The following is a 13,205-nucleotide window of genomic DNA, read 5'->3' on the forward strand; positions in this document are numbered from 1 at the left end:
CATTAGAAAACCCCTGAGTGTTGTGCTCTGACAAGGGAGGCACGGCCTACCCAAGTGTAAGTGCAGTCTGAGGGAAAACGGGAGCACCGAGGCTGCAAGAACACGGCCAATCCGCACTGCCAGAATACCGAGAGATTGACCTTGGGGTTTGTATTACACACTTTAGGTTGGTTATAATGGAAGCACCTTTCGTCTGTTAATCGAGGCTAGCCTTCAGGCCAGCCTGGGAGAGGGCAGTAGGAGAGGTGGGGGAACCTGGGTATGAGAAACAGATATGCCCCTAATCTGCTCATTTTCATTTATTAATATTAGTATCTATCATTTGTATTACTGTAGCACCTAGGAACGCTAGGCATGGAGCAGGGCCCCACTGTGGGATCCACTAGGAAAAACGTTTGCTCTCTCCTGTCTAGGAAAGGCCCTGCCTGGCTCCACATGCAGACATTTAGAACTTGTGCAAAGCGGGGGTAAAATGCTATCGGGTTGATCTGCTGGCTTTTTACATCCACTTTACACAAGTCACACCAAGGAGAGGCCAATGGCGAATCAGGCCTGGCACTACAAGGCATTTGCTATCAGATGGTCTCATGTCTAACGTTCACAGAAAATGAAGTCCCTTTCATCAGCCAACCTGGGCATGGTTTTAGTCCTGGGGAAAATCTTGTACGTGTGGTTGCCGAATCCACCGCCCCATCCTCCACCATTGACTTTGTACTGTCCGTTTTTAAAGGAAGCAAATCCGAGTTTTGATGACTGGGACTGCGTTGATTTCAGGCCACACAGCCGAAAGCAATTCCAGCCACCCCCTGCAGCATGTAACTAGTCTGTTAATGGAGGTATTTGAGGATTTACCAAGCGCTGATTTAAAAGTCCCGTTGTAATTACGCAACACACTGCAGGATTGTGCTGTCTGACACACGCCTCCATCCTCTTCCAATCTACAGCACTAGCCCTGGCTGCCGTGACATTTACACAGTTTCACTGCTTTTCAAAAATACCCCCTCGAGATGTAGGACACTAATTTCTTTCACAAGGCCAGAACCTCAGCTGAAGTCAATGGAGCGGTGCCGATTTACGCCAGCGGAAGGCCTGACCTGCATTCCTTACCGAGAGAACCAGCAGAAATTGGCCAACAAGAAGTAGGCCACCATTGGAAGAGTTAAAACAGGAACATTTGCATCCCAGTCCACTGCATAGAGACTGTAGTCCCCTCCCCCACACCTCATATGTCTCATTAGTTAAAACAGCAGCATTCTGTTGGGGGCTCTTCAGAATTGTTGCTTTAATAGCAGGATCGAATAAACCAGCCACTGCCCACAAGGAAAGATGGGCCATGTTAACCCATCATTGGACCCTACACAAACGTACATTTCAGGTTCGGCTCGGCCGCCCCTCTGTCGTGGCTTTGCAACCTGGCGCGCAGAGTCACGGTGCCGCTCAGGTCTGGCCCGTCCATTTTGGGCTCCTCCCAGGAATGTGGGCCCTAGGTACATGCCTTGGTTGCCTATGTGTTAATCTGGCCTTGAGCATTGTCTGCTGAGAACGAGAGTCAGGGAAATATGGGCCATGACCCCTTAGCACCAAAATAAGCTCCAAAACAAGCCAAGGGCTGAGGCTTGTGTTCCGAAGCCAGGCCGGGGAGCAGTGGGCAGAAAAGGAAGAGGTGTGGGCAGGAGACGTGCAGGTCCCCCACCAAGGGGCTTCCTCACTAGGGAAAAGCAGGATGTTCTTAACGAAGCTGAGGTAAAATCCTAGTGAAGACGAGGCAGTATGTAGCTTTCATGAGTTAGCAGGTCAAGATAAAGACTATGGGGGATCTTAGGACTTACCTTGACCTGATAACCAAACTGTGTGGTCTTCACTCAGATTTTACCTCACGTTACCTAGGAGGGCGGGCGGCACAGCCCCAGCCCCCCTCAGCCCCAGGAGGGTGGGCAGAGCGGCCCCAGCCCTCCCCCAGCGATGGAGCACGAGGGCAGGTGGCCCGGCCTGAGCCGGGGCCACCGCACGGGGGAGCCGCAGAGCAGGAAGCAGGAGAGGGAAGGCATGGGGGGGCCAAACGTGGGCAGGGCCCCACCTGTCTGTTCGGGGAGTGCAATGATACTCACCTGACAGCCTGCCCCAGAACGAGCACAGATTAGTGACACCAGAAGCCAGGCGTTACGGTTTCTCTACCTTGGGGGCTGCACTCACATCCACTGCCAGCAGGCAGTGATTTGCAAGAGCCCTGGTGCTGCTGTCTCCACAGCTCGAGGATGGCTAGGCACAAAACATTCCCAATGGCTCAGCTTCCCCTCCCCCCTCTGGTTCGGACAGCTGGGATGACTTAGTCCAGATTTGTTCCGCAGGGAGGAAGATCAAAACAGAATATGGAAGATATCAGATTACAGAATGAGTCAGCAGCAAGATCACTCTCTCCAGGGCCAAAACCACGCATGTGAGCCGGGAATGTAGTGCAAAGGCACCCAGGAGAAGGAAGAGCACCTGTACCTTTTCCCTAAATCAGTCATGATTCAGCTGGCAAAGGGAGAACAGAGTGAGTGTTTGGATCCCAAACAGGGAAGTTGCTTTAGAACTGTACATGAAAATACCTTATTTAGTCCTAGCCCAAAGCTGTCAATTATGTTTTCACGTGGTTGACTTAAGTTTTGAATGGAATCCAGCCTTGTAAAACACAACATGGTGAATCTCTTCTGAACAGGGAGAAGATCTGTCTGCTTGTCACCACCTGAACTTTTGGCTTCAGCAGACTTGCCCAGAGGAAAGAAAGAAAAGCAAAATTGCACCACTCCTGGCCTCCTCCCATCTCTCGCTTGTGACAAATCACCCCAAGAAACCAAACCAAACCATGTCCATCACAACACACAGGCCATGAATATGTCAGCATGTGAGAACATGCCAGGGGACCTTCACAAGCCTGTCCTGGAAGGTCCTGCTACAGTTGCTCCCAGAAAACACACACTAAGCTGTTTCAAACACAACTATTTTGCCAAATGTTTACATGTTTGCTTGTTACTCACAGGTCTGGCAAACAGAGAGATTGTTCAAGGCTATGTGCATATTGACCCTTGTGAAAGAGCATTCTAAACAGTTAGTAAATACAGCCCCACCCTCTGACAGCCCCTGAAACTCTATTCAGAGATACAGCAAATCAAAAGAGAGCTGGTCAGGGAATTATTTCCCCCATGAAAGATCTCGGGTAACATTTTCAAAAGTACCTAGGTGACTTTAGGAGCTGAACTGCCATTGACAATCAGTGGGGCATAGGCTCCTAGAGTGACTCCGCTGCTTTGGATGAAAATTTCTTAACTGTCTCTAGTTTTTAGCCACTGGTGGAGGTGTGCTGCTGCAGCTGCATCTGTTCAAACCCCAAGTCTAGACGGGCAGTCCGCGATACACTGTGACGGGCATCCTGGGTAAGCTACCCCGTGTGAGACATTTTCAGTGTGTCTACACTAGGGGTTTGCACCAGTGCAGCCACGTCACTGTAGCTACACTCATGGCTGAAAGCCTAATGTTCTGACTTGTTTCAATGCATTGCAATGTGCCTCTGCACCGGGCCCGCACAGCTGTTCCATGTATGTTCTTCTCTATACAATGAAGAGGCTTCCACTTTATGCTACTTCTAATTAAGGGAACAGGAATGCATTGTGGGAAATGAGGCAATAAATAGGTTTCCTCTCTCAGCTAAAGGCACTTAGAAGCAAACTCATGGAGACTGATCAATGTTTAATTTTCTCCAGGTACATGTCAAAATGTTCTTTCCCCAATCTGCTGACTCCGAAAACCCCACAGAGTTAGCAGAACAATGCTTATATAAGGTTGTGCAAAATTCCTTCCTTAAACCTGAACCTTAACTCATAGCAATGAAACACAGGACAAAAGGATGGTGGAAACTTCCTTCAGGAAGATTGCCAGGAATGGGTACCCAAAATACATCATCCGCATGAATGTACAGACAGTGCTAGTTGCTCAGAGTTTAGTAACAATAAAAGGATCCATTCTCTCCTTGATATATGCTTATAATTCCAGAATGGACAGTAATTTACTTTCCGCTGTATAAATGTAAATGATCATTTTCCTCAATGACAGTTGCTTGTGTGATTGGAGGTTAATCTCTAAACGACTTATATACTAACCCCAGTGCATACACACAGTGACAACTGACTTCACCAGAAGCTGAGCGTGTGGACTAAGGGGAGTATGAGCCAGAGGGCCAGATCCTCAGCTGGTGCAAATCGACACTGAGTAAAGTGACAGACCTATCTAGAGCTAGGGGACCTTTAAAGGGAGGTTCTCTCTGGCTTGAGGGGCCTTACGAAACGTTTTGTGGGACAGAACCATGTTCACGTCGAGAAGCAGCTAAAATGGTCCTTTTTGTTCTGTTTGGACTATCCCTAGTTTCTTCCTTTCAAAAAAATTCCACATGCCGTAGTGACATGCAATTGCTTTGTTCCTCCAAAGACATCCTGTAACACACAGGGCAGATCACCTTCAGGGTATGTGAGGGCTGAAATTTCATATGGCAGCAAGGTAGTAGTACTGTATGCCATGCTTCCCAAGGCAGCAATACATTTGAAGCCTGCAGGGAGCACTTGCTTCAGAAAAAAGGGCCTTAGAAACAGCAGTGGAGACAGTGCACGCTCTCATTTTCACCGTTTACTGTTGAAACCCATAAATTAATTGCATGAAGGTCTTACAAACCATGCATGTCAGAGGCTTTGGGGGCACTGGTATCTGAGGCCCTCTTGCAGTATGATGGGATGAACAATCACACACTCAAGACGGGAGCAGCTTAAACAGCAGCAGCAGTGACATAAAATCTCTATGAGGTTAGACCAGAGTGACCAAAACGTGTCTTGTGAGTCAAATGTAGCCCATGGATTTCTACAATGCAGTCTGTGGACACCCTCAATCTTTAATAGGGAGGGTGGTGGTGGTGGAAACAGTTGATGATACATGTGCAACGCCTTGGAGAACTAGAGGTCCCAGAATTCAATGCTCCATAAGTGAAATAACACCCACTGCCTTAAAGAGGAGACCATTTCCAATCTGCTTTGCTTAATGCAAAGTACCTGCAGCCCTGGAGCTCTGGGTAAGTTGCCCAAGTGATGTTCAGTTGAGCAAATTTGGTTGTCCCAGGTTAGACTGACTGAGAAATGACTCACTAACTCTACAGTCAGAAACCCCATTTATCTAACTAGGACAAATGAGCTTTTGGGGGAAGGCAGAAGACTTAAATGCAAGCTATTCACGCTGGGGCATGTAACCCACTGTTAGCCATTAGAGGATTTCAGATAAGATGGGTCCAGATAAACGAGGTATTACTGTTTTAAAAAAATATGCTGGTATGTACATCATCCCCTTTAGAAAAAGCAACCTATATGTAATGCCCTTTAAAGACCCTCTCCCAAATCAAACTAACAACCTTCAGGTTGCTTTTAGCACAGATCTTGCCTTTGTATTGTCTTAAATAATCTGTGAATCCAGAACCAGAAGGGAATCTTTTTGCTTCATTCTAACTTTGACTCCTGAGTTGCTTGGTTCACACAAGTGCTTGTTTAAACTCTGGATGTATCAAGCCATGGGATCCAGAAGAGGATAGATTATACTTTGCTGGGCAAAGTCTCCTTCGCAAGGACACTTACTGGTACATTCAGCAAATGTTGAAACAGGTTGAAGCTTTTTCTGGTAGCCCTTTATTATGTAAAAAGCCCCTGAAAAGATGCTCCATTCTAGGGTGCGACTATCTTTGGAGATTCCTCTTTTTGTTAAGTTTTCACAAAATACAAAATTAAATGCATTTTCTACTTACAGAACCAAGGCTCAAGTAACTGACTAGCATATGTACAACAACTTACACTTTGTCTTGTTTTTTAAAAATATAAATATCAATAATGTTCAGGAGTATCATGGGTTGGTTTTATTTTTAAGGCTTCATTCTTTCAGATCCTTCATTATTTAACGACAGTGCCTCACTTTGATTGAGGTGTGGGGGCAGGGGGGAGCAGAGGCAACCACACCATGTTACCAAAGATGACATGTTTGTTCATGATAAGCTGGCCCATTCAAAAATAAGTGCCTCCTCCTCATACCTTGTAGCCAGAGAAATCGTTCACCTCCCTCTAGCGTGAGCCAGGTTAGATTAAGTTTTCATACTGAGCTCTCCGGGCGATGGCATAGGGAGAGGAATGCAAACTGTTTTTTTCCTTCCTTGAATTCTCCTTTTAAACCCATCGCTCCATTGTAATTGTTGAGAGCTCTCCAAAAAGTACTCCGATTAAATAAACTCAAGCAGAAGAGCTGTACCCGAGGCTTGTCTGGGAAAGGTTAAAGCAAAGAGGCAGATGCTGCAGGTAAACTACCGCTGACCCCGGGGTGGGGCTGTGACTGCTGTGGCTGGGGCCGCTGCTGCTGTTGTGTCCATGGGGATGAAGTCTGTAGGGAGGCTTTCCGTCAGGCACTTGAGCTGTTCCTGACCCAGTTTAATCTTGTCGTCCAGCTCCCGCTGCTCTATGAGAAGTGCGGACTTCATCTTCACAAAGTGCTGGTACTCCTGGAGCTGCTCCTCCGAGAGGTAATTGCCCAAAATGTCCAAGACCACACGTTCTCGCCGGTCCAGGTTCTCCTTCAGCTCCCGGGCATCCTCGTGCTGGCCAGCCAGCAGCTTCCTTTTCTCAGTCAGAGAGCTCTGCCACATCAGAGACAGGGAGTTAACATCACAGTGCTAATCCAACGACCTCTTCCCCTCCCCACAGACAGCCTTTCCCTCCTCTGGCAGTGATGGCCTGGGGACTATGCTTCCCCCATACATGGTCACACACATGGAGAAGGGGAATAACATTTCAGTGTGGATCAAACATGAATCCTACTCAGACATATTCTGAAATTGTTTGGTCAACATGGTAATATCTTTTATTGGACCAACTTCTGTTGGTGAGAGGGACAAGCTTTCGAGCTTACACAGAGCTCTTCTTGTCTCACTCACCAAGCTTGAAAGCTTGTCTCTCTCACCAACAGAAGTTGGTCCAATAAAAGATATCACCTCACCCACCTTGTCTCTCTAATATCCTAGGACCAACACTGCTATAACAATACTTCATACAGCATGGTCAACATGGTGCAGATGGGGTTCGAAATTGTTAACAAAACACAATCAAGCCATGGTTTCTACCATGCTTTCTCCCCTATGCATGGTCTGGCCAAACAGAGTTAAAACATGCTTAGCTGGAGCTAGGAGACCACCATTTATCTAGCTATGTGCTGCTTCGTCTGCAGTTCAGCTTGCACAGCTGATGGTAAGACCAGCCAAAAACAAATGCTTTTTTTTAAGTTGCCAAGATGCATGGGGTGAGAGTCATTTGTACAAAATATCAGCCAAGATTCATGGGGCCAGAGTCATGTTTACAAAGGTTTATACCTATGGAACAGGCTCAACTGTTGGCTTCACTTTGGAGGCTACAATCCTATATATGGCTGGGAGTTTCAAAAGGTTCCTAAGAGACTTAGAGGCCTGGTTCCCGTTGACTTTCACTGGGAGTCAAGCACCTAACTCCTTGAAGCCCATTTGAAAGTTCCATCCTATATGTGCGTGTTCTTCTAATCACCCGTTTGTTCAGCACTCTCAAAAATCACCAACGTTCTAAAGTTTACAAAAAGAGACATACCCGCTCTTCAGGATTCACATCTTCACCTAGGCTACTCAGAACGTTTTCTACCCGGGCCAGACGCCCTGAGAGGGAGAGCAAGAGGTTCACCACTTTATCCAGGTCGCCTATGAACATCTTGTATTTGTCAAACTCGTTGGGCTTGCATAACTCGCTGATCAACACCTCCACCTCCTCTCCCAGGGCATTATTCAGCTTGATGTCTGCTAGCAGGCTCTCCTTAGCTTCCTTCAAGATCTCCAGTTTGTGGGACAAACTCGCGATGAGCTCAGCCTGGTAGGAGGGAAATATTATTACTGTTCTTTATGGTGTATGCTGTGCTGTCGGTGTGACCATATGAAAACATGGCCCTGGTCCCATTAGAATGAAAATTCAACAAATGCTGACAATGGTCACAGAGGGATGAGCTGGAGAGAGAGGAGGAAATGGAGGAGACAGTGAAACTCAATGTGAGAAATTTTGAGCTGTTGGCCGAATGATATTAGGATATCTCTTTACTTGTCTAGTAGCCCAAATCGTAACCTGCTTTTGTAATGATTGGGCAAGATTTTTGGTGCCACATCTTGATGCACCACTTGATATACCTTAAAGGGAATATTGAACTTCCCTTCCTTTGTAAAGTGTTTTGAGATCTCTGGATGAAGAGTGCTTTATAAGATTGTATATATTGAAATCAATGGGCGTTAGGCACTTAAGTACCTTTATCACGCTCCCACACCTTCAGGATTCTTGTCTGCATGTTACGTTTTGCATTGTCCTTTGTTCAAATAAATATTATTTTAAAAATTGATTGAAAAAAGGGAGCAACCTTGACTAATTAACCAAGACTCTGGCCTGGGTTGTTATGGTGTAACAAATGTCAGGGCTGGAAGTTGTTAGCTGCATAGTGCACGCTGGATCAAAAAGCCTCCAGGCAAAAGAGGAAAAAAACGTGTCATGTTTTTCCCTCCTATATTTGTCCCTCTTAGAATGCACGATAAAGTGCTAAGAGCTAGGGGCTCCGAAGGGCTTAGACACCTCAGCATCAGGTGCAAGTGCCACTTTCAATTTCAGCTTCAGCCAGAGCCTTGGCAGAACCCACCGCCTGGGCTGGCGTGGCCCTCGGCAAAGAGAAACAAGCCAGCATGTAGCATTACCAGCTAAGGAGAGTTAAAGCTCCTTTTGTGAAAACCCCTGCAGCTGTTCCACAGCCAGTGAGAAAATCACCCTGAAGTGCAGCCAGGCTGTGCATGTCCTGGAGTGCCTGATTCCGATTAGGATTTGGAAGAAAGCAATAAGTACATGCAGTCCCTGGTATGAGGCTGGTAACGCGATCGCTCTGCTTTCACTTAGCAGTAAGCCCCAGCAGAGTGTGCATTCGGAGCCGTTGGAACACCACGTGTTCTGCTTTTGCTTTCAGCTTCCTGGGGAGTAACAATACATCATTATACATAGCGGAATATGCATTGCACACAGAGGCTACCGGGTACAATAGGAGGTCTCCTTCCAAAGAGTAAGTCCCTGGGGTATTGAAACGTTTCAAGGAACAACCCTCTTTCTATCAGAAGTGCTGGTAATTTCACGTAGGCAGACTCTGTGCTTCAAATAAAGTGGATCTTTAACTAGTCAAAAAAATTGTCGTGGAAACCCTGCGGATGCTTGGAAGTGGTCTTTTAAAGCCAGGAGTTGCCCATTACAGATGGTTTTCAATGCAAGCTTCCCTGTATCGAAATAATACAGTATTGTTTAGCCGGTTACCACTAGATGGCTGCATTATTCACACATCTGTTGGAGTCTAGAGCTGTCACCAGCGGTTAGTTTTCTGATTGTACTGGAGTCCATTAACATTTCTGTGACAGTGCCGAGGGTCAGTGAAATGTGAACAAATACTCTTGACCACAGATTTCCGCTGCCCAGGTTCATGGTGATGAGGGATAGCTAAAGCCATTTCATTTTATAGCTGGGAATCCCCAAGGGGAAGATGACTGGTTGTTGGGTACCAATGCAGAGCAGAATGGTTTTTGGAAGGGGGAAGAGAAATTATAGGCTCAGCTCCTGATTCATTAGCATTTACACTGTAAGCTCATCGAGGTAGGGACTGTATCTTCCTATGTGTCAGTGCAGAGCCTAGTCCAATGGGGCTCAGCTGTGACTGGGCCTCAGAGCTACTGGAATACAAACACATCATAAGAATGGCTCAGATCTTGGGTTGTGCTTTGGTCACTTTGCAATGCTCTCCCCTTGCAAAGCGGCTCTAATGTTGGTGAATTCAGCCTTCCCTGTGCAGGCAGATCCTCAGGGGGATTCTCTGAGCCACCATAGCTGCTCCCACACCAACCTCTCGTGCAGCCAGGGCAGGGGGTGTGGCCATGGAAAAGGGGCGTGGCTTGGGAATCCCTATGCCCTAGTGTAGGGTTCCCAAATTTTTTTCCCGGAGGCCCGCTGGTGCAGCTGCAATGGGCACTTCAGCGCAGTATTAACATGTGTCCATCAGGGAGAGGGGCACCACAGGGCGTGAGCTGCCCCTCGCCTCAGCAGGGACCAGGGCCAGCGAGAGGGCGAAGGGGCCAGGCAGGTGCCACAGCCAGTCCCTGCCAACACCCCCTGCCTCAGCAGCCTGCTGAGTCCCTTGAGCTCGTCACCTGCAGCCCTGCCTCAATCAAACACCCAACAGCCTGCGTGCCTCAGACACCCCCTGCCTGGGAACGAGGAAAGGGCCTGAGGGCTGCCACTGCCGGGAAGAGGCCCGGTCGTTACCTTGACGGTCCCCATCATGGCATCGTCCAGGTGGAAACCGAGTGGCACCGCCGAGTCCCGGTACCTGGGGGACCCACGGGGCCAATACTCCAGGGAGCCTGACAGCCACGGATCATGGGGTGAGGCCACTCAGAGCAGAAACAGCTGTGAACCTTCCAGCCTCCTCCACCCACCCTGGGAGCTGTGGCCTCTTGGGGCTCGCCCCTTCTCCTTGCCCTCCATCTGGCAGCTCACTTGCTCCTGGGTAGCTCCACTCAGGGCCGGCTCCAGCTTTTTTGCCACCCCAAGCGGCAAAGAGAAAAAAAAAAAAAGATAAAGCCGCAATCGGCGGCAGTTCGGCGGCTGCTCTACCGCGCCGCTTCATTCTTCGGCGGCAATTCGGCGGCCGGTCCTTCCCTCTGAGAGGGACTGAGGGACCTGCCGCCGAAGACCCGGACGTGCCGCCCCTTTCCATTGGCCGCCTCAAGCACCTGCTTCTTGCGCTGGTGCCTGGAGCCGGCCCTGGTTCCACTGGCTGCAGTGAACTCACTCCAGATTTACACCGGGGTATGGGAGAAAGAACTGAGGTCCTTTGTCTTTTGCAAGGTGCAGTTGTAGTGACCCAGCTAGAATTCATGTGCCTGGGAAACTGGGGGCAAGAGAGTCAGTAGCCAAAGGCGCAAAGAAGGCAGCCGAATTATTACAGTGGCAAATGGGAAAACACCACAGAGCCACTCAAAGGCCCAACGGGAGCATTTCTATTGACTACCATGAGCTTTGGATCAGTGGCGCCACTCACTGAATCTGCAAGTTTTGCAGGAGAACCATGACAGGTTGTTCAGAAGGTTGTCTGTGTATCTCCCTGTCCTTGAGCCCCTTGTACCAGGAGGGTGTCAGGTGGTGGGGGTGGAGGCAGGGAGCAAACATACCTTTTAATCAGAGCTTTGTCTTGGAACGCCTAGGAGTCTGAAATGGACCTGAAAGCACTTGCTTCATATTCATTAATCAGTGACTCTCCTGCCCTTCCAAATGCCAGCTCACACAGTCCTTTGCATATTTACAATGGAAATGTGCTTGGTTTACCCAAATGACCGCTTGGAGTAGCTGCCTCCCCTCATAATACCTATGCAAATGTTACTTCACACAGACGCCCAGCAAACATGCCAAAGCAATCTCGCTAATCACTCAGATCCATTTCTGTTTTCCCACGCAAATGTAACCTTTGATGCTTGGGACTTGTCCTCCCCTGGCAGGCTCACACCTACTTGCTGGCTTGTCAATCCTTCACTACATGCATCTGAATCATTTGCTCAACCCCTTATCCTTTTACTCTGACTTCTGTCTTTTTGATGATACAGGCAGATGGGCGTTTGCTATGTTCAACAGCACTCAAAGAATTAATCCAATGCTGCAAATCTAGGACTGGCTGTAACTAATAAGTTTAAAGTGAAGTGCTCTACAAACTGGGGACTAGGCTAGTTATTTAAACCAGGTGTTAAGTGGGGCGGAAGGCACAAGCTAAATGTTTGTGATAGTTGCGTGTTGTCAACTCATTTATTCAGTGTGCAGTTACTATCCTGCGCTCTGCAGAATCACAGAAACGAGACGAGGCCTGTTACCTTAGCTAGTCCATTCCACTGCCAGGGTTGGATTGCTCCCTACAGAACATTTTCTAGCACATTGCTGAGGTTTATTTTAAATGTTCTATGAAATGGGGCTTCCCAATTCTATCTTTACTTATTGGTATTACGGGTGCACCTAGATGGCCCAAATGATTGGGCTCCCCTGCTATCTAGGTCTTGTACATACACATAAGAAGAGACAGCCCCTGCCCCAAGGAGTTTACAATCACAATAGACAAGACAATGGCTGTCACAGAGCAGACACAGAAGGTGAAACTAGCACTGAGAGGTGAAGGGACTCAGCCAGGCTCACACAGTCCCAGTGTGGCAACTGGCCTGCTAAGACCCAGGTTGCCATATTCCCAGTGCAATGTCCTAGACTCTAGACCAGGGGTGGGCAAACTACGGCCCACGGGACCCTCCTGCCCGGCCCCTGAGCTCCTTCCCAGGGAGGCTAGCCCCTGGCCCCTTCCCTGCTGTCCCCCCTCCCCGCAGCCTCGGCTTGCCCCACTGGCTGCAACGCTCTTGGCGGCGGGGCTGTGAGCTCCTGGGGCAGGGGGCTGGGTGCAGGGAGTGAGGGCTCTGACTGGGGGTGTGGGCTCTGGGGTGGGGCCGGGGATGAGGGGCTCAGGGCTGGAGCAGAGGGCTGGGTGCAGGGAGTGAGGGCTCCGGCTGGGGGTGTGGGCTCTGGGGTGGGGCCGGGGATGAGGAGTTTTGGGTGCAGGAGGATGCTCAGGGGCTATGGTGGGGAGATTGGCACCCCCCTAGCTCTCAATCCCCACAGCAGCATCTGGGCTGTGCGGGGGAGGCACCTCTCCCCGCCGCAGCAGCTCTGGGGCTGGGGCTGTAGGATAGGCGCCCCTCCGGAGGCCCCAGCATGTCCTGGCTGGGGGAGGGCCTCCCTGGCCACGCCTAGGTCCGGGTTGGGCCGCCCTGACCAGGTCCAAGCCGCTCCGGCTGTGCCGCCCTGGTTGCGGCTGGGTCCGGGCCGCCTGGCTGTGCCTGGGGCCGCCCCGGCCACGGATGGGCCTGATCTGGCCGCAGCTGGGTTCCAGGCGGCTCCGGCCGTGGCTGGGGCTGCCCTGGCCATGGCTGGGCCCGATCGTGCCGCACCGCAGCAGAGTTGGGGCCGGGAGAGGGGCAGGTTGGGAGCCAGGCTAGGTGGGGACCGGGGGAGGGGCGCTCCTCCCCCAGCAGGTCC

The 13,205-nt window shown here is 49.6% G+C and overlaps 1 protein-coding gene across 1 annotated transcript in view; it reads right to left on the reverse strand.

The window, feature by feature from the left end:
• Positions 1–5,727: 5,727 nt before the first annotated feature.
• SHROOM3 (shroom family member 3) overlaps positions 5,728–13,205 on the reverse strand; it is a 237,435-nt gene continuing 229,957 nt past the window's right edge. Inside the window, exons 10-11 of the mRNA XM_026653361.1 lie at positions 7,668–7,940; positions 5,728–6,691 (exon numbers count right to left, since the gene is read on the reverse strand). Coding sequence (XP_026509146.1) covers positions 6,362–6,691; positions 7,668–7,940 — 603 coding nt within the window. The 3' untranslated portion in view covers positions 5,728–6,361. The remainder of the gene's footprint in view (positions 6,692–7,667; positions 7,941–13,205) is intronic.

The sequence above is a fragment of the Terrapene carolina genome, unplaced genomic scaffold (genome assembly GCF_002925995.2).
Source record: "Terrapene carolina triunguis isolate 2854851 unplaced genomic scaffold, T_m_triunguis-2.0 Scaffold136, whole genome shotgun sequence".
Taxonomy (NCBI): Eukaryota; Metazoa; Chordata; order Testudines; family Emydidae; genus Terrapene; species Terrapene triunguis.